Source organism: Dipodomys spectabilis, unplaced genomic scaffold, assembly GCF_019054845.1.
Source record: "Dipodomys spectabilis isolate Male_0828 unplaced genomic scaffold, ASM1905484v1 ptg000021l, whole genome shotgun sequence".
In the NCBI taxonomy this organism is placed as follows: Eukaryota; Metazoa; Chordata; class Mammalia; order Rodentia; family Heteromyidae; genus Dipodomys; species Dipodomys spectabilis.
Window position 1 is genome coordinate 7,908,191 of NW_024870698.1, and position 23,132 is coordinate 7,931,322.

At 46.8% G+C, this 23,132-nt stretch overlaps 2 protein-coding genes across 5 annotated transcripts in view; one reads left to right on the forward strand and one right to left on the reverse strand.

The window, feature by feature from the left end:
- Positions 1 to 4,861: 4,861 nt before the first annotated feature.
- Positions 4,862 to 23,132, reverse strand: part of Ccdc149 (coiled-coil domain containing 149) — an 89,425-nt gene continuing 71,154 nt past the window's right edge. For 2 of the 3 annotated variants that reach the window (XM_042674743.1, XM_042674744.1), the window contains one exon: positions 19,914 to 22,196. In XM_042674743.1, coding sequence (XP_042530677.1) covers positions 21,754 to 22,196 — 443 coding nt within the window. In that variant the 3' untranslated portion in view covers positions 19,914 to 21,753. Of the gene's footprint in view, positions 4,876 to 19,913; positions 22,197 to 23,132 lie in introns of those variants that run through there. The other variant, XR_006146878.1, reaches the window with a different exon arrangement.
- On the forward strand, positions 11,753 to 14,748 carry Sod3 (superoxide dismutase 3). 2 transcript variants are annotated; one of them, XM_042674746.1, is made up of 2 exons: positions 11,753 to 11,874; positions 13,069 to 14,748. In XM_042674746.1, exon 2 carries the CDS (start codon positions 13,093 to 13,095, stop codon positions 13,825 to 13,827), a length of 735 nt encoding a protein of 244 aa, XP_042530680.1. In that variant the 5' UTR covers positions 11,753 to 11,874; positions 13,069 to 13,092; the 3' UTR covers positions 13,828 to 14,748. The 2 variants fall into 2 exon arrangements, with proteins under 2 accessions (XP_042530680.1, XP_042530679.1); XM_042674745.1 differs by having other exon boundaries at positions 11,754 to 11,883; positions 13,078 to 14,748.

The following is a 23,132-nucleotide window of genomic DNA, read 5'->3' on the forward strand; positions in this document are numbered from 1 at the left end:
CTTGGATTAGGCATGGAGACTCTGAATTTCAGTTTTCACGTTTGCAAGATGGAGACGATCAGACCTACCTCTCAGAGCTGGTAAGGCAATGACACAGGAAATGATAAGAGCACACACAGGAAGTGTGCCCAGCACAGAGCAGGCACTCAACCATGCAAACATCTCCAGAGGGGATTTCCTGCATGCTGCAGGACTCTAGCTGGGCAGAGGCTCTACCTAGGGGCATAGGCTGGTGCTCAGTCTGCTCTCTTCAGTTGACCCAGCACTAACACACGACATTGGAATCATCTGAGCCCTCCATTTCTTCCTTCTTTCCTTCCTTCCTTCCTTCCTTCCTTCCTTCCTTCCTTCCTTCCTTCCTTCCTTCCTTCCTTCCTTTCTTCCTTCCTTTCTTCCTTATTTTCTTTCTTTCTAACAAAAAAACCCACTAACATCAAAGTGGAGAGTGTACCAAAAAAAAAAATGAATTTCACCTCTAGGGTACACTCAAACTATGATTTATGGAGTGCTTGCCTTGGGTCTCATATTTTAAATGCATTATTTCTAACTTTTACAATAGATCTAGAAGCCATATATTTCAATCCTTACTGATGAGGGCTTGGAGAGTTGAATCTACCTGCTCGCAATTCCACAGTACTGCTAAGTGTCCAAGCTGGGATTTGAACCCAGGACTGCCTGACTTGTACTCTATGGCATTCCAACTAGGAATCCAGCTTACAAATTACCAAATTTAAGACCACTGGTCTGTCTGGGCTTTGAACAATCATAGAAAAAGGTGAAAGATTTTTTCTATGAAAAGAAAAGGCAGGTGTGTGTGAGTACATATGCGTGTGTGCGCACGCGCGCGCACACACACACACACACACACACACAGGATTGAGTCTAACTTCCAGCTGACAAGGAACCTCCACTTCAGGGTCCCTGGTTCTTTCATGGGGAGCTCACCAACTCATGTGACAGCCCCTTCCATTTTTAGACAACTCTAATTACTAGGAAGACTGATAATGTGCTATTTGCCAATCAGACCCACCTGCTATTTTCATTACATCTTCTTTCACCCTGATGAGACCATCACTAAGCATCCTTGCCTGAAATTTCTGAACTCCATTACCTTCTGGACCAGCAATAAGGCTCCTAACACCATCTCGGGGGGGAAAAAAAGAAGTTTCTCCAAAATATCAGCAATGCAGACAAAGCCAGGAAAGGGATGCTGATTGCTCTCCACACAAGTCTGAGCTAGGTGATCATCTCTTTCTGAGGAGAGGTGATTCTAGATGGGATGCACTGATGCTCAGGACAGAGGGATAGCTTACATTGCGGACATTTAACATAATCAGGGCCATGCATATCATATGCAACACAATCCCTTGGTTAATTAAAGCACTTGCAGAAACCAATGAAGGCTGATTTGTGTGTGTGTGTGTGTGTTTCACTTTCTTCCTGGTATTCAGCTTCTCTGGCAGTTTTGTGCAGAGTGAAGGACAGTCATTTTTAAATGATCCAAAATGAGCTTGTGTCTAGCTTCCTGCACTATGAATGCATTGTAAGCTTCAGCAACTCAACATGGAGTTTAAAAACAGAAAGAAAGGAAACTGGAGGAGAATCCAAGGTCTTCATGATCATGAGCTGGATTCATCTGAATTTCCACAAGGGAAACAAAATATGTTTTAGTGATTGGGGGAACCATGGGAAACTAAAGAATGCTGGGGTCAATGGAGAGTTATAGCTCCACTGGGATTTCCGGTGGCAAATAGGATGGAGAATCTTAACCTTAATGAAGACAACAAAAGCCATATAATTAACACACACACAGTTAACACCTCATTAGTCTCCCAGGGATTACGTTTTGCTAAAAATAATCAACACATTTTGTTTAAATAAGGCACTGTTACAGGTGGCCATGAAGATGGCCTTTTTGGTCTGGGCAGACTGAAGCCATTTCTTTATCTTTTCTCCCATATTCTCCAGAAGAACTTCTCTTTAGTCCAAGAAAGGATGATTACAAATGGATGTGGATCTAGAGACAGGAAATAAGTGTCTTATGGGAAGTGTTTCTGGATCTAAGCTTGACTCTGAAAGCTTGCATAATCCTGTTGCACAACCCAGGCCTCCAAAGTCACACGTGTTTTTCCTCTGCTGTGGGTTTGGAACTGGAGACAGGAGAAACTGGAAAAGGCAAGTTTTGTGCACTGTTGTTTTCTCTTCTTCCTAGTTACAATCTAAAATTCCTTAAGATGTGTTGATGTTTTCTCTCTTCAGATCTTGGCATAGACTCTGATTGCTTTGATCCCCTAGAAATGGAAGACAGAAATCTGGATTTCTGAGTCTGGGTATTGGGAAGAACTCTGTGGGTCCTTGAGTTGCCATGGAGGTAGTAGCTGTAGACAAGGCCCAGGGAAGAGGTATTGGAGGGTGACCAAGCCACAGGAGACAGGACATATGGTCTGTACATACCTGAAGCCATGACAACTAGGTACAAGAAAAGAGCCAGACAGGAGAAGAGGAGGAACTGCCAGGCCATTGCTTGCCAACCCACTGAATCATGAGGTCAGGGAAGTTTGGGATGGGAGTTGCAAATCTATGAGTAATCAAGGTATCTTTTCCCTTTTAGGATGCCTTTCACTTATTAGTCAATGGTGATTGGAGTGTAGGGCCTTTTTGTTCCTGTGTAACCACAAGTATTTCATTCTTTGGAATGAGCTTGATCTTTTTTTTTCCCTTAAACCCATCTTGCTAATCTTTATAAAATCCTAAATTAGGACGTTTCCTTGATTCTGCAAAGTACTGCAAAGATAAATATCAGGACAAGTATGGCGGCCATTGCTGGATGTTTACTTCCCTTCCCTTCTTAGTAAGGGAAGTTCATCTTGGAAGAGAAAGCAGTAGTTTCTGTAAAGAACCCTTTGCTCTCCCAGACTCTGGGATTTGTACAGATGCCCTGTGATGCATTACCATCCATGAGACAAAAATGGATGCTGTCTGGGAAACAAGATGCTGCTGTTTTCTCTTTGTTTGTCCTGCCCAAAATAAGGTACCACATCTGGAGATATAAAAGCAGCCCTGCAGCTATGAGGCAGCCCCCAGGAGGTCCGAAGTCTCCACATTGATAATGATAGGAAGGAAAAATGGGAATGCTTCAAGCCCGGCTGGGGTAATGGAATCCCCCTACTGTTCTGAACTTTTGGTTCTGTGTGACAAATGCACAAGTGTTTCGGAAACTTTTTCTCATATTTTCCATTGTTTGAATCCAAAAACATTCCTGGCAGACACTCAGGTTGATCTGCTTGCAAACTGTAGTCTGAATTCTAAGGCCCAGGGTGGGGAAAGGAAAAAGAAAAAGAAAATCATTCCTTATTGAACATTGCCTTTATAAAGGCCAGTTTCTCACAGGGTAAGACAAATTGTATTCGTTTGGGCTCCAAGTAAAAGAAAACCCTGGCACGAACTAACTTCTGTAATGAAATCCCAAAGCAGGAAGTGCAGAGGTTAGAAAAGATGCAGAGAGATGCAGAATCATAGGGCCTCAAGGACTCCCATTATTCCATCTCTCTGGTTGGCCCTCCTGGGGACCCGCCCTGTGCTGACTGAACTCAATTCATCAGAAACTTTCCCTGGGGACCCTCAAGTCCTGTGGAGAAAGACATGAAAACCTGAACAAGATGCATGCCTTGTAGAAAAGAAAAGCCACGATGAACAGTCCTAGGAAAGTAACAACATCTTCTACAGGTATTACGCAAATAACTTAAAAATGTGGAATTTTCCCCCCCCTAAAAATGATGACGGCCCATGAGGCTGACTAACCATCAACACTTCCAGTGGTCTTTTCAGGCTATGTTTTAAGAGTTGAGGACTTTCTTGTCCATTCAGCTAGCAGTTATGACTTCCAAATGAGTGGCTGAATTCATTCAACCTAGTTGACCAGCCTCATAACAGGAAGCAATTAAAGTGTTCTCAGTCACCAAAGAGCTTGCCTGTGTGTGAAAGTGGAACACTTGAAAAAACAAACAGTGGCTCCCTTCCCTACCACCTTCATACTGATCCAAGGGTGGTGCTTACAGAAATGCAAACTCGAGCCGGGCGCTGGTGGCTCACGCCTGTAATCCTAGCTACTCAGGAGGCTGAGATCTGAGGATCGCGGTTCAAAGCCAGCCCGGGCAGGAGAGACCGTGAGACTCCTATCTCCAATAAAACCACCAGAAAACCGGAAGTGGCACTGTAGCTCAAGTGGTAGAGCGCTCGCCTTGAGCTGAAGAGCTGAGGGACAGCGCCCAGGCCCAGAGTTCAAGTCCCACGACCGACAAAAAAAAAAAAAAAAAAAAAAAAAAAAAAAGAAATGCAAACTCGACAAGGAAGGACCTTCCAGAGGCTGTTTAACAGCAAGATGAAACCATGGATTCTTTTTTTTTTTTTTTGCTGGTCATGGGGCCTGGGCGCTGTCCCTCAGCTCTTCAGCTCAAGACTAGCACTCTACCACTGGAGCCACAGGGCCACTTCTGGCTATTTCTGCTTATGTGGTGCTGAGGAATTGAACCCAGGGCCTCATGCATGCAAGGTAAGCACTCTACCACTGAGCCACCTTCCCAGTCCGAAACCATGGATTCTTATTAGAAATAACCTTTTTTTTTCAGTGTGGAACTCATGTTCATAGGAGTTTTCAGAATAGGTGCATTGCTGGAAATAGATATGGATATGAAGCACAGGATTATGGGAAGTGAAGGCATGGCCCTGAGTTCATGCCCTGGTATACACACACACACACACACACACACACACACACACACACACACACACAGACCCCCAAATTCTCTGTGTAACTACTTAAATAGTGTCTCTTTTTTGTTTCATCAGTTGTGGGGCTATAACTCAGGGCCTAGCCTCTGTCCCTGAGCTCTTGTGCTGAAGGATAGGGCTTTGAGCCACAGCTCCATTTCTGGCTTTTTGGTAGTTATTTGGAGATAAGAATCTCACTGCGACTTCTCTGCCTGGGCTGGCTTTGAACAGAGAACCTCAGATCTCAGCCTCCTGAGGTAAATAGTTTTTTTGTTTTGTGTTTTGTGTTTTGTTGTTGTTGTTGTTTGTCATGGGGCCTGAACTCTGGGCCTAGGCGCTGTCCCTCAGCTCTTCAGCTCAAGGCTAGCACTCTACCACTTAAGCCACAGTGCCACTTCTGCTTATGTGGTACTGAGGAATTGAACCTGGGGCCTCATGCATGCAAGGCAAGCACTCTACCACTACGCCTCCTTCCCATCCCCAAAATTAGTTTTTTTAAAAAAGGAATTTTCATCTCAGTTCTTGAGGTCTAAATTTGTTTGCAATTTCTGCTTATCTTTTTTTTAGCTATAGGATATGAAATAATACGTTTTATTTCATTTCTCACGTTGCAATTTTTTCTTTTTCTTTTTCTTTTTGTTGGCTGTGGGGCTTAAACTCAGGCCCTGGGCACTGTCCCTGAGCTCTTTTTTGTTCAAGGCTAGTATTCTACCAGTTTGAACCACAGATCCACTTCTGGTTTTTGAGTGGTTAATTGGCGAGATGAATCTCACCAGGACTTTTATGCTCAGGCTGTCTTTGAACTGTGATCTTCAGATCTCAGCCTCCTGAGTAGCTAGGATTACAGGTGTGAGACACTGGTACCTGACCCATATTGGCAATTTTCTTTCTTTCTTTTTTGATTAATTGTACTTGAACTTTACCAATGTTTTAAGTGTTTACCAAGAATCTACTGAGGGTTCATAAATTTCTCTGCTCATCTGTTTTCTATCTTATTGATTTATGCTCTGTATTACTTTTTTTTTTTTCTTTTTTTTTTTTTTAAAGCTGGTCCTGGGGCTTGAACTCAGGGCTTGGGCACTGTCCGTGAGCTTTTTTGCTTAAGGTTAACACTCTACCATTTGAACCACAGCTCCACTTATGGATTTTTGGGTAGTTCATTAGAAGAAAAAAGAGTCTCATGGATTTTACTGACCATGCTGGCTTTCAACTGTGATCCTCAGATCTCAGTCTCCTGAGTAGCTAGGATTTTAGGCTTGACCCACTGGTGCCCAGCTTCTGTTTTGCGTTTCTTACTTTTTTTCTATTTAGATTGAGTGCTTGGGCTAGTTTCTTTGGCTTCTTAATGTTTAGGCATTTCTATTTTTTAAATATAGGTCTAGGCATTTAAACTTATGTTCCCTCTAAGAACAGTTTTAGTCCCATTACTTAAATTTTGATATGTTGTTTTCAGTATGATTCAGCTAGGAATACAGTATTTTCTAATTTCCCTGTGGTTTCTTCCATAGAAGTGAATGATCTAATTTCCACATATTTAGGGATTCTCTAGACAGCTTGTCAATTTCAAACCTTGCATAACTGAAGTTAGATTATTGTGTAAGACTAGAACATTTGAAAATTGTTGTGATCTATATTTTAGCCTAGGCTATGATCCATCCTGATGTACATTCCATGTAAACTTGGAATATGTATCCCAACAACTGTTGGGAATATCTCATCTCAGTCATATCAGCCAAGAGTAAGGTTCAGGTCATCTGTATTATGAATATTTTCTTTATTTGTTTTATCAGCTAACAAAAGGGCATGTTGATAATGCCAAATTATGATTGTGGGTTTGATTCTGCCTTTCATTTTATAGGTTACCATTTAATGCATGTAAACTGTTGTTGTTGGTTGTAAGAAATGTAAGATTCTTCTGTCTTCCTGGTGAATGTGTTGTTTATCATTGAGATGTCCTGCTGCTGTGTCTGCAACAGTAACTTTGGTCTTGAAGTCTATTTTGGTTATATTAATATAACCATAGCCTTTCATGCTTACTGTTTGAAGGAAAATCTATTTCTCATCCTTTTACTATCAGGCTGACTGTGTCTTTGTTTTTTACTTGTTTCTTAAAGGCAGCAAACAGATGGATCTGGCTTTGTTATCTAACTCGAGGATTGCTCATTTGCCGTTTTTCATTAGCTTATAGAAGATGTTTTTCAGGTCAATATTGCACTGCAGTGAAAAAAAAGTAGATAAGAAAAGTTGTGAGTTTAAAGACACACAAGAGGGATATATACCTAGCCTGACTTATTTATTATATGATGTTTGGCCCTCATCGATATCTGAGTTTTTAATTCGTGTGGTAGCAAATATTTAAGTGCTCTTTGAAGTTGTCTTGTTTGAGGCTGAGAATTTTAAAAGGCGAGAATAGCAATCCATTCTCTTACGCATTGCTACTTCTTCTACAAATGGCTGTTCTCTTCAGGTAAATACATTTTTAAAGAGATTGCAAATCTATACTTGTGTTTAAATAATGAATACATGCTGAGAAATGAAAAGATAACTGTGTTCTGGTCAATAGTGCCCAACCAGAAGAACATTCCATAAGTGAAATAGAGTAGTTGAGCCCATAGTTAGATGCTATCTTTTCTGCTTTGGCTTTTGATAGAAATAGGACAATGAGAGATAAACTCTTGCTTTGATAAACCAGATAGGGAAAGGAAATCCAGATCCCTCTTTTAAGATGGATGAACATAGGGAGAGAAATACTCCAAGTTCCAGTGCCTGACTGAGCCTGCAGCACATCCTAGTGATTCCCACTGCAATGTAGAGGTCTTTAGCTCACCTATTTTTCTTTTGTTCCCTCCAGGAAAGACAAGGCATTCTGCACAGCAATCAGGACATGTGTTGCCTTATAAGATTGCTTCAAATTCCTGTGCAATAAATTCCCAACATCCCACTAGAACTGCAGTACAAAATCTCCAGTCTCCCAGCTGCTGTTGCAGCTGTGGCTTTGTCTCTCTCTCTCTGCCTGGATATGGGATTTGATGGTAGTTGTACCCAAAAGCAGACTAAGACACAGAGTTAGCTGTTCCATGGCTTTTCCTCCCTGGGCTTTGGATCTGAGATGAAAAACAAAAATTTCCTCAGTGTTTCAACTTCAAGCCACTTTTTGAAAGCCGAAGTCAAGGTGGAGGGCCTCTCTTTCTTCCATAGGTCCCTCCAGCCACCGTTTCCCATAATCGCTGGAGTAGAAGATGTCGTCTCATCTTTGTCTTTCCATCCTATTCTCCTCAGGAGACAATAGGAATGCAGTTTTCCAGCCCCTCCAGGGCCTTCCATCCATATGTTACTCTGCTCTTTCTGAGGTGGAGAGGAAAGGGACTGGGCTCAGATGGATTTCAGACTAGGGAAAAATACAACACTTCCTCATGGTAAATTGCATCACAAGTGCCTGACAGGCTAGAGGAGCAGGATAAAGTTGACATGTGAGCGTCTTCTTCCTACTCATAAAAACAAAGCTGCTTTTCTTCCCGCCCATCTTGTGGTAAAGCATCAACTCTTTCTTCTATTCTCCAAACATTCTTGTGCAAAAAAATGACAGGATCCTGGGTCAAACAATGCAGTTTTCTGAGCATAATGAAGAGGAAGCAATTTTACAACTTGCATCCCTGCAGAAAAAGTACAGAGTTACAGATCACGATGCTGACCCTCTACGGAGAGAGCACCGCTTTATCCCACTTACTTCTCTACCTGATAGATCTGCACTGCATCAGAGATCAATTGTGTAGTGTCTCCTTTGCAAGGCACTCACTGATATTGCAGATATAGTTGCAAACTTTCACTCTGCTTCCTATTTCTAATGCTCCTGTCATCTTCCCATTAGACAGGTTGATAATATTGTGTAATGATTTAAGCCGCCAGACAGAGGAGTGAGAGTCCTGAGGTTAAATCTTAGCTTTGCCATTTTCAAACTATGCAATTTTGGTCCTATCATTCTCTTGTTCTGAACCTTATTTCCTTATCTATAGAGCAAGGAGATGGATATTCATCCCACAAAGTTATTGCAAGCATTAAATAATACACTGTAGGAGAAAGTGCTCCATAAAGCGTGCAGTTGTCAGTTCAGAAAATCCGACAACTTAAGCAAAATAAGACTGTATTGGTTCACATTACAAAAATAGAACTTCAGGCACTGCTAGATCCAGGAGCGCCGACACTGTCACTGAGGCCAGATTTCACTCTACTTTGAATGTACTCCCTTCTATGTTGGTCTTATAGTCAACAATAAAGGATAAGGCTAACTTCCCTACTGGAATACAGTGGCTACAGAACACCGGTCTTTTCCCTCCAGGCTCAAGTCCAATGGCAAAAGAGGACAGGCCTCTTCTAACAGTCCCAGCAGACATGAAATCAGAGCTCATATCAGTGACTGCCTCATCCCTGAACCATGACGGATCATGTCTAAGTCATCCCACCTACCAGACTGGGTGTACAGTGACTTCTCAGAAACACACGGTGCGTCTGCTACCGAACGAAGTGATGGTGGGTGTGCTAAGTGTGAGGATGGGGTTTTAAAAAAAGGGCAGATTCCTCTGGGAGCTGAGAGCTCACACCTGTAATCCTAGCTTCTGAGGAGTCTGAGACCTAAGGATCACCATTTGAAGCCAGCCTGGGAAGACAAATCCAAAAGACCCTGATATCCAATGAATTAGAAAAATACTGGTAGTAGAGGTGTAGCTCAAGTGGTAGTGTGCCAGCCATGGATGAAAAAAGCTGAGAGACAAAGAGCTCCAGGCCCTGAGTTCAACCCCCCCCCACCAGCACACACACACACACACACACACACACACACACACACACGAGAAAAATTCCCCAACAATGCCAAACAAGTAGAAGTCTGATTGGACCTTTACCCTAATCCCACAAATGCTTTGGTAGGCCTTAAAGGAAGTAAAATTAGGCTACATGCAAATAACTCCCACCTGAAGCAGTAGCCACAAGCTGTACAAGAATCACGTCCTGGAGGGAATGAAGTGAAGGAGATTTAAAGTTTTAAAGTCTGCTTCCCAGTGAGGAAGCAGAACTTGTCAGGTAGCTGTGGGTGGTGGATGGCACTCCAGAAACTCAAGAGTGGAGGGCGCCTCCACCCATGAGCAGAATGCAGAGCTACAGGACTGAGCTGATGGCCGGGCTCTCAAGGCCCAGGGAAGGCCGCAGGGAAGAGGGCTGGAGCCCCTGAGTGCTGGTAAGTCATCTCATCTTCCAGAATCACTGCTCCTTTGACTTATTTCTGTCGAACAGCAGTTCCCAATCTTGGCTACGCATTAGAGTCAGCAGCTCTTAAAAAATGCTAACTTGGGGGTAACAATGCCTGACAAGAAATGTACTCATTACCTTACTGTTGTAACTGTAATCTTTTTTTTTTTTATTGTAAAGCTACTATACAGAGGGTTACAGTTACATGAGTGAGGTAATGAGTACACTTCCTCTTGAACATTGTTACCCCCTCCATGTAACTGTAATCTTAAAATAAAATAATAAAAAAGAGATAACTTGCTGGGGGTGGGAGGCTCACACGTAGGGAGTGTAATCCTAGATACTCAGGTGGCTGAGATTGAGGGTCATGGTTCAAAGCCAGCCTGAACAAGAGTCTGTGGGACTCGATCACCAATAAATTACTGAAAAGCTGAAAATGGAGTTGTGGTTCAAGTGGTAAAGTGCCACTCTTGAGCAAGAAAGAACTAAGGGAGGTGGGCACCCAGGCCCTGAGTTCAAGCCCAGGTACACATGTGCACACGCACATATGCACATGCATGTGCGCACGCATGCACACACACGCGCACACGCTACCCTAGGAAGTCCCTGTTGGTGATTGACAGAATCAGCGTGGGGTGGAGGCTAGAGGTCTGGATTATTGAACCGGCTTTCTTGTTGCCAGAGCTAGGGCTGGGCTGGGGTTTCGGGTCTTGTCCCCCTTTCCTAGCTACACTATTATTGCACTGTGTCCCTCCTCAGTGTGTGAATCCCAAAGGACAGAGGCTCACACAGCTTTGAGCCCCCTGCACAGCACAGCGCCTAGCAGGGAGCAAGCACCCAATAACCATTAGCTGCCGGAACACAGGAGGACGGCAGGCAGCAGCAAGCTGCCTTTTCCCATGTGGGCTTTTCTGGGAAAGGGAAGCTTCTATTTCTGGAAAGAGCCGCTGTGATGGAGAAGGCAGTAAAGGGGAAACAGACCCCCTGGAGGGAAAGGCTTATGGCTCACCTCCAGACCCTGCAAACTTCTCCAAAGCTCCTCTGTCACCTTCATGACAAACAGCCGTGGTGCTACTTACTGATGCTGCCAGTGTTTATGATATATACTAATGTCATTAGTTATGAGAGCCAGGCACTGGGTTCGAAGGTGAAGTGTGATGATCTCATTTAATCCTTGCTGGGATCCTGTACAAGTGGCCAGTGTCCGAGATCCATCTTACAGCTGTGGAGGGGAGGGGAGAGAAGGGGAAAAGAGGGGAGGGGAAGGGAGGGAGGAATGCCATGGCCCAGACACTGACAGGTAGGAAGTGGCAGAGCTGGGACCGCTGAGGCTGAATGCCAGTCATCACCTTTCCCAGGTGAGGCGGAGTAGTTCTGGAAAGAAGGGTACACACAGTTCCCAGGTGCTCTTGTCTGTCTTAAACATGCCCCCGTGTCCAGCAAAAAGAAGTGGAGGGCTGGAGAAATCGGGGGAAAAATAAGAGGCCCTTCCATAAAGAGGCCATTGTGCCCCTCTCCACAAAATCTGTTTTCGTTCTCCTTTTGACTCTACTGCTGACAACTGAAGGTCACTGCCTGCGTCTGCACAGCTGGGTAGGTCACAAAAACACACTCTTGCCAAGAAAAGCCAGTCGTGGGGGGGGGGGGCAGAGGAGGAGGGGAAAGGGAGGCAATTTCACCACAAGGGACGCCTGGCTGGCTTCTCCTCTCTCCACTGGCCCAATGACCTTCTCTGTTGGTGACCACTCCCTGGGGCTGGCCTCTCTGAGCTCACAAACAGCCGCTGTCTCTGGAGAAGGCAGTCTTCATCCAGGCTTGTGGCTGGGCGCTCCCCACTTTGCAGAGGGAAAGCTGTCTGGGAGAGTGGGACAGGTGGGTACCAAGTTGATGTTCATTTCCTTCTGCCCTGCGTGTGCTGTTCCAGCTGGCTAAGGCAGTGGGTAATGGAGAAGGCTTGAGATAGCTGCTAAAGGGAAGAAAGGGGAGCTGGGAGGAACGGAGGAAGGAAGAAGCTTAGCTCTTTCAACATTGGCCCATGCCCAATCCAAGAGGACTCAGGTGCTATGGTAACCGCAGGCTACCTTTGGGCACTTTGTGGCTTAGGTGTTTCTACTTTACTAAGCCAGGTGTCCTGAAAGCTACTGGGCTTGAGAATGACAGAAGGCTGAGGATCTGGCTGGCTATGGTTCCCAGACAGGCTGCTCCGAACGAGCAGAGGGATTGAAAACAAGCCCAGGCAACCCAGGACAGGCTCCTGGGTTCTTTGGGCTTAGGATGAGGGCTCCTGTCCCCTTTCTTGCATAGTTTTATCCTTCCCTGGTCCTGGGTTCTGTGCAAAGACTCTGACATCTCATAGAAGCAGCTTGAGCAATGCACATGGTGGACTGCGTGTAGTGTAATTGAGGTGCAAATCTGAGCCCTGCTCTGTGATCTGGGGCCCTCTAGCTGGGACCCAGAATCTTAAAAATTTTTCCTTTTAAAAAAGAATCAACATCAGATGATCAGACTGAATTGTGGAATGTTAGCTCCTCTGTCCAACTACTTAAAGATATACATATATATATATAACATATATGTTATATATATGATATATATATATCAAGCCCATGCAGTAGAATCTTTTGGGTAAGGCTTGTGCATCTGATTCTTTTAGAAACCAGAAGCTGATATACAGGGTCAGCTGTCTGTCCCTTTCAAGTCCCCAGAACTAGATTTCCAAACATCTGCTCCTCTGCCCCTTACCCCACCGCAGCAGGTTGGCGCCGCACACATCTGCTCTCTGACCTGCTACACATGCGCAAACAGTTCCTAATCCTCATTTGTCCCTGCCTGGCACCGGGGGAGGCCTGGACGAGTTGCCAGATGAGACCGTGCATGCTGGCTGGGCCAGCCCCTTGGGGACACTCGTGTATGTGTGTGTGTGTGTGTGTGTGTGTGTGTGTGTGTGTGTGTGTGTCTGGGAGGTGTGGTTGGTGGATCTGATGACAAAGGGGGTCCCCAAGATTTGCTGTCTCAAGTGACTAAGCCTTGCTTTGTGTCTCCCCCTCCCCCGGGTGCGCCCCGCAGGTGCCCGGCTCCAGCATGCTGGCCCTGCTCTGTTGCAGCTTGCTTCTGGCCGCCCGGATCTCTGCCACCTGGAATGTCCCCAGCCCGGTGGAAATCAGCTCAGAGCTGGCAGCGCAGATCCGTGACGTGCACGCAAAGGTGCTGGAGATCTGGCGGGTGTTCACGCAGCAGGAGGCCGACGGCGGGCGGGGCGCCGCGCTGCACGCCGCCTGCCAGGTGCAGCCGTCCGCCGGGCTGGACGGCGCGCAGCCCCGGGTGACCGGCCGGGTCCTCTTCCGGCAGCCCGCCCCCGGCGCCAGGCTGGAGGCCTTCTTCGACCTGGAGGGCTTCCCGGCCGAGCTCAACAGCTCCAAGCGTGCCATCCACGTCCACCAGTTCGGGGACCTGAGCCGGGGCTGCGAGTCCACGGGTCCCCATTACAACCCGCGGGCCGTGGCGCACCCTGACCACCCGGGCGACTTCGGCAACTTCGTCGTGCGCGACGGCCGCCTGTCCAAGTTCCGCGCGGGCCTGGCCGCCTCCCTCTCCGGGGCGCACTCGATCGTGGGCCGCGCGGTCGTGGTCCACGCGGGCGAGGACGACCTGGGGCGCGGCGGCAACCCGGCCAGCCTGGAGAACGGCAACGCGGGCCCACGCCTCGCCTGCTGCGTGGTGGGCACCATTGGGCCCGAGGCCTGGGCGAGCCGCTGGGCGCAGGAGCGGGACCAGCGCCGGAAGCGCAGGCGCGAGAGCCACTGCCAGGCCCCCTGAGCCCCGCCCCCCACCCCCTCCGCTCCAGGGCCCTCTGTGTCTCTGCAGGAGATTCCACACCCCAGGATGCCTCTGTGTGCCTAAGCGTCCTTCTGTCCCCAGACATACCCGGGGTCACCTTCGTGCCCCAAGACACCTCCATGTCCCCCAGGATCCCCGCCATGTCCCCCAGGACCCCCTCCATGTCCCCAGGAACCTCTCTGTGTCCCCCAGGATCCCCTTCGTGTCCCCAGGACACCCTCTATGTCCCCAGGAACCTCTGTCCCCCAGGATCCCCTTCGTGTCCCCCAGGACACCCTCTATGTCCCCAGGACTCCCTCTGTGTCCCCAAGACCCTCTCTGTGTCCCCCAGGATCCTTTCTGTGTCCCCCTACCCCCCCGTATCCCTTAGGCCCCCCTCTGTGTCCCCCAGGACCCCTTCTGTTTCCCCTAGGATCCCCCATGTTCCCCCGGACTCCCTCCGTGTCCCCAAAAGCCTCTCTGTGACCCCCCAGGACCCCATCTGTGTCCCCAGGATCCCTTCGGTATCTGCCAGGGCCCCCTCTGTGTCCCCTAGGACCCCCTCTGTGTCCCCAGGACCCCTTCAGCATCTCCCCTCCGTGACCTGACCCCTCAGGGGTCTGGAACCGTCGACCTGGGAAGGAAGGAAGGAGGTGACCCACCTGTGCAGGTGGCTTCCCCACCCGCATGCTCCCTGCTGGGAAGGAAGTCTTTGGTCCACTTCCCAAAGGTCAGGGCCTGGAACACCATGTGACCAGGCAAATTCCAGGGAGTTGGTGTAGGTACCTGAAGTGACTGGCTTTCCACAGGCAGGACACGAAGGTGAACTGGCAAATTGGGGTGGAGGGCCTTATAGAACATTAGATCAGTCTGGTGTATGACTATACCCTTTTGTTTACTCAATAAAAGTATTCTTACCAACTTCTGCCTTGCAGGGTAGCCTGGCTGCCCAGCTGTGTCTTTTCCAGCCTGGGAGGCAGTTCCCCTTTCTCCCAGACTCCTTAGGCAGTGAGTCAGACTGAATTGCATCCAGAAACCCTACCTTGGTGGTTATTTATTTATTTACCTCAAACCAGGACTAACTTGGTATTTTCGAATCTTTCCTTGAACTCTAGAGACAAGTGGAGTAAAGGCTGGTGACTTTGCTCTGCTAACTGGTTTGGAATATTAACTTGAAACATGCAAGTCAGCACCAAGCAGAAGTAGCAAGAGATTTTTAAACATTTAATTAATCTATTTATTTTTGTTCTGGTACTGGGGTTGGACTCAGGACTTGAGTCTTGTCTTTTAGGTGCTCTACCACTTGAGCCACAGCTCCATTTCTGGCTTTTTGCTGGTTAATTGGAGATGAGTCTCACAGACATTCCACCCTGAGCTGGTTTCAAACTGGAATCCTCAGATATCAGCCTCCTGAATAGCTAGGATTACAGGCATGAGCCACCAGCACTCAGCATGAGGGTAGGGTTTTTGTTGTTGTTGTTGTTTTCTTAAATATCCTGATATTACTTGGATGCCCTTATCTGTTTCCACAATAGAAAGGTATGTGAACCAGGAGCAAGGAATAACACATATCCCTCCTCCCCCTCCGAGCCTGGATAATTTTTAATCTGTAAAATGAGATCACCACACTGGATTATTCTTAGGGTTTTTAGGTTGAAGTCAGATAGTAGTAGTTATTCATAAGAGGTGCATAACATAACACACATGCTTAATAAAGATAGAATTAATACCTACTTGATAAAGATGGCCCAGAAAAGCAGCCCCCTAACAATAACGGTTTAGACAACATGGTAAAGCAGTGGGTGTCATCTATGTATTAGAATTCAGATGAAGGAGAAGATTTTTACTTCTGAAGCTGCTGAGGATTTCTGCATCCATCCCGAGGCAGGCTGAGATGAACCCCACCACCCAAGTTCTTGATGGAAGGGGACCTAAGAGGTGAGGTGTGAGCCAGAAGACAGATGTCTGGTTCTTGGCACCAGACCTAATGTGTGCCACCAAGACCGCCCACCGGACCCCACTTGACTCCTGGCATCTATTTTTACTCTTCTCAGCTCGCAGGTCGGTTTGGCTCATCTCCTTGTATTTGCTGCTTCCACTCCCCCAGCCAGCTTGCTAATCAGTTTGCCTATTTGACTCACAGGGTTTGCATTTGTCACTGAGACTTAAAACACACACTTGTTTTGATTTCTTTTTTGTAAAATTAGAAGTGTTTGATGTAATGACTCTACCTAGACACAGCTGGCAAAGTGAGAATAATGTTCAAGTTTGCATCGTTTAAACACAATGTAGACAATAATTAGAAATGCTATCTTTAGCTGTTTAGGATAAGCTTTTTCTCAGAATGGCAGTTCATTTTTCTTTTCTGAGTGGGGATTTTTAGTGCACATACACAGAAATACTAAAAATGTAAGAAAATAGAGCAAATTAGTGAGCACTTTGGTCAACTTGAAAAACTGCAGGAAATAAGCCAACTGATTTTAGATCTGCATTTTTTTTAACTGAATGCATAAAATCTTTACATTCGCCATGTTTTTCACAACTACTGAATGATCAGATAATAATAATGATCAGACAGAATACAACTTATACACTGCACAGTATGCTGGAAACAATGTTTGGCCTGCTATGATGGCAGAGAGAAAGAATGATGCAAATAATACAGATAAGCATTCTATCAAGAAAATGATCACATTTTTATTTCAGGTAACAAAGGAGATAGTTATATAGCAAGATTATTGTAGAATCCAATACAGTAAAGTCTGAAAATGAAGTTACTTTTCATTAAAACTACAAAATAAAGATGAGTGCTGGTGGCTTGTGCCTCTAATCTTAACTACTTAGGAGACTGAGATCTGAGGATCAAGGTTTAAAGTTAGCCTGGACAGAAAAGTCCATGAGACTCTTCAGTTAATCACCAAAAAGCTGGAAGTAGAGCTGTGGCTCAAGCGGTAGAGCACCAGCCTTAAGAGGAAAAAGACAAGTAAGAGACCTGAGTTCAAGCCCCAGAACTGGCTTTTTTTTTTAATTAAAGAAAAAACAAAACTCAAAACATCAAAGACAGCCCTGTACCGGTGGCTGGTCCCTAACTACTCAGGAGGCTCAGATCTGAGGATTGTGATTCAAAGCCAGCCTGGGCAAGAAAGTCCATAAGACTCATCTCCAATTAACCACCAGAACTGGCACTATAGTTCAAAGAGGGTAGGGCACTAGCCTTGAGCAAAAAGAGCATAAGGACAGCACCCAGGCCCCGAGTTCTGTTCCAGGACTGACAAAAAAACAACAAAAAAAACCCCGATAACATCATCAGAAATCCCATACAAAACAGCATCTGTTGTTTAGTGCAGGGGTGAGGGGGTGGTGTCAATAATTTTTTAAAAATTAAATTTAATTAGTGATCACTGGCCTCCACTAAGTTCAGACTCTATTTCTGAGTTCCCACGGACCCTCCAGAGAAAACTTTCAGCATTATGCAGACCTTCTTTGCATATCTGGAATAAGCTTCACTGAATGAAGAGGGGATGCTTAGTTTGAGACATATCCAGCACTTTAAATTGCCTTCCTGCTGTATCATGTGTGTGTGTGTGTGTGTGTGTGTGTGTGTGTGTGTGTGTGTGTGTGTGTGTGTGTGTGTGTGTGTAAAACCACAAGCATGATATTTAGGACCAAGTCCTTCTTATATTTTTCTACTTCTCTTTCTAATTAGATTCACTACTGAAGTCCCATTTGTATCTCTTCAGTCTTCTCATTTCTCTCTGCGCAGACAGTCAGCTGGGGAAAAGGACTATATTGAAAGCAGTGAGTTGAGGCCTGCTTGGGGTTTTGGACATCTTGCTCTCCATACTACTAAGGAGAAGCATTGCCACAAACCCAGCCTTCCAGAACAGAAGCAGAGGGAGAAGGTGCTCTTTTTCAAAGAGAAATAGAGTACTCATTCACCCATAGGAACACAATGAAGCCATAAGAACACCCCATCTTTTCAGAGGCATGGAAAACTGAGAAAGGCAAAGACACACTGTCATTGTAAAGAGACAGGGAAGAAAGATGCAATATGCAAGTCTCATGGTCTCTGGGAGTCTTAAAAGAAGGCAGCTAGACTTTCTATGCCATCCGGCGAGCTTGGGTACAAATATACTCCGTGAAAGAAAGACATCAAAAAAAAATCACGGAAACACATGAACACTGGACAGCAGAGTCTTTTTCTGGAACTTCACATTGGGTTGAGGATACGTTTGTTTGGGAAAATATGGAAGAGGAGAAACGACAGGGGAAAAACCCCTCAGTTTACTTACATTTACTTACATTTGCCTGTCTCCTGGGGACACTGTAGGAGAACGGGGAGAGGAAGGAAGAGTGCAAGCAGGGCAGGAAAGGCCTGTAAAGGGAAGGAGTTAGAGATGACAAATGACTGTTTTTCTAACACCAACCCATTTCCACAGGCCTTAATTAAAAGGAAGACAAACACCCATATGTAAAAATCCACACCTAAGGGCTCGCAGGTACAGAGTGGTCAGGAGACCGGCAGAGTGTGCAAACTAGCTTTCATTAAGAGACCTGTCAGCTCAGTTTCATTGATCCACTACGGCTCTGCCTTCTGCTGGCACCAAACTGGAAAAAGAATAGAGGGACAAATGCACCTGTAGAGAGTAGCACATGCCTAGAACACATGGCTAGAAAACAGGGATATAGTTAAAAACAAAACAAAAAGATATGAAAGAACAGCCCCTCCCCAACCCCTACCTAAACCATAAAGAATAAAAAGGACACGTGGGGTTCAGAGCTAACACTGATGGCCGAGTCAAGTCTACTTAAATCGAATTCCTAATTCTACTGCACTGCTAAGATGTGATTTGTTTTGATGGTTGCCCATTTAGTGTCTGCATTTCTAGTGCATGAATCTAGAAACAATAATACCATCTCCTTGCTAAGAGTTGGTTTAGACCTAGGCATGCAAGATGGTTACATAGGCAATTGATGATTCTGACTAAGAAAATGTAGCCAGAACTGTTTCTTGTTCTTAAAGTGCACACATTTATACACAGGGAGGAGCAACTCCCTATGTGAGAACATGGGTATCTGCTACTGCTGCTGCAGCTATTTTGCTGTCATGAGGGAGTAACTGACACAGAACAAGCAAAGCAGACAGGTGAACACTAGACCCCTGGAGACTTTCTCAAAAGAACCAGCCCTAGATGCTGTAATTCAGAATTCTCGTGATTTCTTTTGCGGGGGGGCGGGGGGGGGCGTGGTTGTGGGGCTTGAACTCAGGGCCTGGGTGTTATCCCTAAGCTGGTGTTTGCTCAAGGCTAATGCTCTACCACTTTGAGCCATAGCTCCACTTCAGGTTCTTTGGTGATTAACTTGAGATAAGAGTTTCATGAACTTTCCTACCCAGACTGACTTTGAACCACAATCCTTAGATCTCAGCTTCCTAAGAAGCTAAGATTACAAGTATGAGCCACTAGTACCCAGCTCTGGTGATGTCATATTCACTATCCTATTGTTTTAAGTTTCTGTAAGTGTGGCTTATTAGATTGTATGATGACTGCCTTTACAAGGCCTCTATTTTGTGTGTGCTGGTACTGGAGCTTGAACTTAGGGTCTGGGGTTGTCCCTTAGCTTTTTCACTCAGGGCTGACACTCTAACACTCAAGTCATACCGCCAGGTCCAGTTTTCTTTTTATTGTTTTTTTTTTTTTTTTGCCAGTGAATTGTAGATAAGAGCTTCCTGGGCTTTCCTGCCTGGGTTGGCTTTAAACTATGATCTTCAGACCTCAGCCTTCTGAGTAGCTATGATTACAGGCCTTAACTACCTGGTGTCTGGCCCTTTTAATGACTCTTTTTTGGAGGGGAGGGGAGTCAGTCGTGGAGCCTGAACTCTGGGCCTGGGCACTGTTCCTCAGTTCTTCAGCTCAATGCTAGCACTCTACCACCTAAGCCACAGCGCCACTTCTGGCTTTTTCTGCTTATGTGGTGCTGAGGAATCAAACCCAGGGCCTCGTGTATGCAAGGCAAGCGCTCTACCACTGAGCCACCTTCCCAGCCCCGCTAATAAATCTTAAGAAGACAAAAGACAACCACAAGTAGCTGCTGAAACTCTTTTAATATTTGGAAAGGAAAAGGGAACAGAAGAATCATACTGGGTGGGGACAACAGAAGCGGGACAGTGTCCCATAGGAGACTGGGGTGTTGTCATGGTAACCCTGTGACAGGATCAGCTCATTGGCTCCCCTTCCATCTAATAACAGCCACTTGGGCTGCTTGCACACACAATTGAACTTATGTCTCTCCTAACTCTCCAAAGCACAGACTCTCTGGGACCAGTGAGTCCTGATGGAATGCATTGGAGCTCACCACAAGTCCCGCTTTCCAGAGCCAGGCCTGGACTGCTCATTTTGCCCAGCGTGGGTCAAAACCAGAGCTTGCAGAGGTCAAGCATTTTCTTCTTCACTATCACTGTATTAAGTGTGGCTGTGTCTTCCTCGGTTAGCTCTGGTGTTGTGGACAGCTGATCCCGTGAAGCTGATTGGCAGGACAGAGATTTCTGGGTCTGCTGGCGTGTGAGGGCTTAAAGCCGCACAAGTACCCCTTCTCGGGGTGGGGTGGGGCGGGGTGGCATGTTACAGAGTAGCCCTGGGGATGGTCTGGAACACAGGGATGAACAGCGCATCCCTGAGGATGTCATCAGACATCATCTTGACCCCCAGGGCACTGACATGGGGATTTGAGGATGAACTGGCCACCCTGGAGCCTTGCTCCTGCTGGAGTACGTCGGAGGAAGCCATCCTGCTGCTCTATACTTCAGGCTGTGCTCTCAGACCCTCCCAGGGAAAGAACATCCTATGGTTTGGTGACCCTGCACTTCTCTGCAGCCCAGGGTACCACCCTAACATAGCTCAGAAGAACCAGGTAAGACAGACCCTCCCCTCAGGCATTTTGGTTTCATCTCTTCCTTTTCCTGTAGGGCCCCAGCACCTAGTGGCACAGAGGTGACATTCTGCCACAGGAGTAAACAATTCAAGGACAGTATAGGAAGCTAGACCAGCCCTAGGCAACTAGCTTTCCCCTCAACCCAAACTGGCCAGGCAATCCTATATGTAGCACAGACCCAATAGAGAGAACCAGTATTTCTAGTGGAAACGCTCACGTCAGCTCAGAGACACAACCTCAGACGACTCTTCCGACTCTTCCGAGGAGTCTCTCCCTCCCCACCAGACCAGTTAATCCTGCCGACTCACAGGCTGGACAATGTGGGGGGGTGGGAAGGAGGGGGGCTGCTAACCATCAACAAACAGCCTCAGCAGAGGCCACTCCTTTCAAACCCAAAGCCCAACCTTCCCGAGGCCTGCGTGGGTCTCCCTCTTCCTGCCAGTGCCAGCTGTGACAGGCAGTGCTGCGGGCAGGGTGCCAGGCACACCCATGATGGGAGATCCTGGAAGGAGCAGGCTGCCATGATAAAGTCCTCTGGACACCTTATGCTCAAGTTCACCTGCCTCTCCAGCTACCCCACCATCATGACAGAGACCCTGCTTAAAACCCCCATCCATTCCCAGCCCTTCCCACAATTTTGATTGCCAACATTAAACCCTAATAGAAAAAAAAATCTTATCTCTAATAAAAGAAATGCTGACAGGAAGATGGATGTCAACAAGCAGCCATATGGCTGCCATGATTCCAAGCAAGCCCGGCTCACAGCAGCAGGACAGGCAGAAGGTGATGACATAGGAAATCGGAGGGTGGCATTTCATGAATGCTGCTGAACTGGCACCGTGGATGTTGGCAGCTTGTGGCAGCACGGGTGTTTTCTCATTTGCAGGTGCAGAGGTGTTGCAGAGGGAAGGAACTTGGGTGTGCGCTCTGTCACGTCCTTCTTTTGCTCTCCTCCTGGGTACCTTCAGGGTGTCACCCAGTGCACCAGGCTCCTCTTCAGGTTTGCCGGGCTCCCCTGGTGGTGTCCCTGTCCTCTGGGATCTCTTCTCTGCTTTCCCGGGAGGAGGCTTCCATCCCGGGCTGGGCGGTCTCCAGGTCGCCCAGCAGGGATCTGGGCCCCTCCCTGTGATAGGCCAGGCCAGGTGTAGGTGGTCCTGGCTCGCTCCGCTGTCCCTCCATGGGACTTTCTCTTCTGACCCCATCCAGCCCTGCAGCTGCCTGTTCCTCTGTCAGTTTAATTACTTCCCTTCCCAGCCTGTTTACTTCTTCCTCTGAAGGTAAGTGGGAAAAGGAAGGATGATGAAAGCAAGTGCGTTGCTTCCCCAGGCTCGCCTTTGCTAGGGAGCTGACAGCAGGCCTCACGGCGGCGGCATCCTCAGGTGCTGTCAGTGCTGCCACAGAACCACACCTTTCATCTCCTTCCTGCTGCTGAGCCTCCCCTGAAAACACAAGACAATGTCAAACCTCTGGCTGCAAGTCAGCCTCCTCACTTTGCTCTCCTGTGGGGCCTCCAACCTCACCAGCATTGACATGGTCCCCCCCTCCTCCATCCAGGGCCCATGAACACTGATGTGGTTCTCTCCCCTCCATCCAGGGCCCAGGAGCACTGACACCGTCCTCTTCTCTTCCATCCAGGGCCCAGGAGGATTACAGGACCTATTTTGTTTTTGTGATGGTCCTGGGGCTTGAACTCAGGGCCTGGGCATTGATGGTGAGCATTGTGGCTCAAGGTTCATGTTCTACCACTTGAGCCACAGCTCAAAGCTCTGGCGTTTGGGTGGTTAATTGGAGATACGAGTTTCAGGGATTTTTCTTCTGGAGCTGGCTACAAACCATGATCCTCAGATCTGTTTCCTGAGTAGTTAGGATTACAGACATGAGCCACTGGTACCTAGCCAAAACTTGGTTGTTAAGAAGCCAGCATGCAGCCAGGCACTGGTGGTTTACCCCTATAATTCTAGCTACTCAGGAGGCTGAGATATGAGGATCACAGTTCAAAGCCTGCCCAGGCAGGAAAGTCTGTGAGACTCTTATCTCCAATAAACCACCAGAAAAACCAGAAGTGGTGCTGTGGCTCAAGTGGTAGAGAGTTCAAGCCCCACAGCCAAAAAAAAAGCAGCAGCAGCAGCCAGTATGCAAACACCCCAGTAAGGGCTCAGGGAGGAAGGGGAGAGCACTTTAAATAATTCATAATACCATTCATAATTGTAATCTAAATCACAACAGGATTCCACTGATGAAACTGGCAAAAAAATTCAAAGGATTCAGAAAGCTCAATGTTGTTAAAGGTGTGTAGGGAAACAGAACTTCGTATGACTTAGGAGGACAAGAAGGCAGAAAAAGTCTTTTCCGGGTCTTTCGGACAATATCCACGG

What these genes read in the sequence shown, in the direction of transcription:
- Sod3 (XM_042674746.1), top strand. Translation starts at nt 13,093, where the DNA reads ATGCTGGCCCTGCTCTGTTGCAGCTTGCTTCTGGCCGCCCGGATCTCT.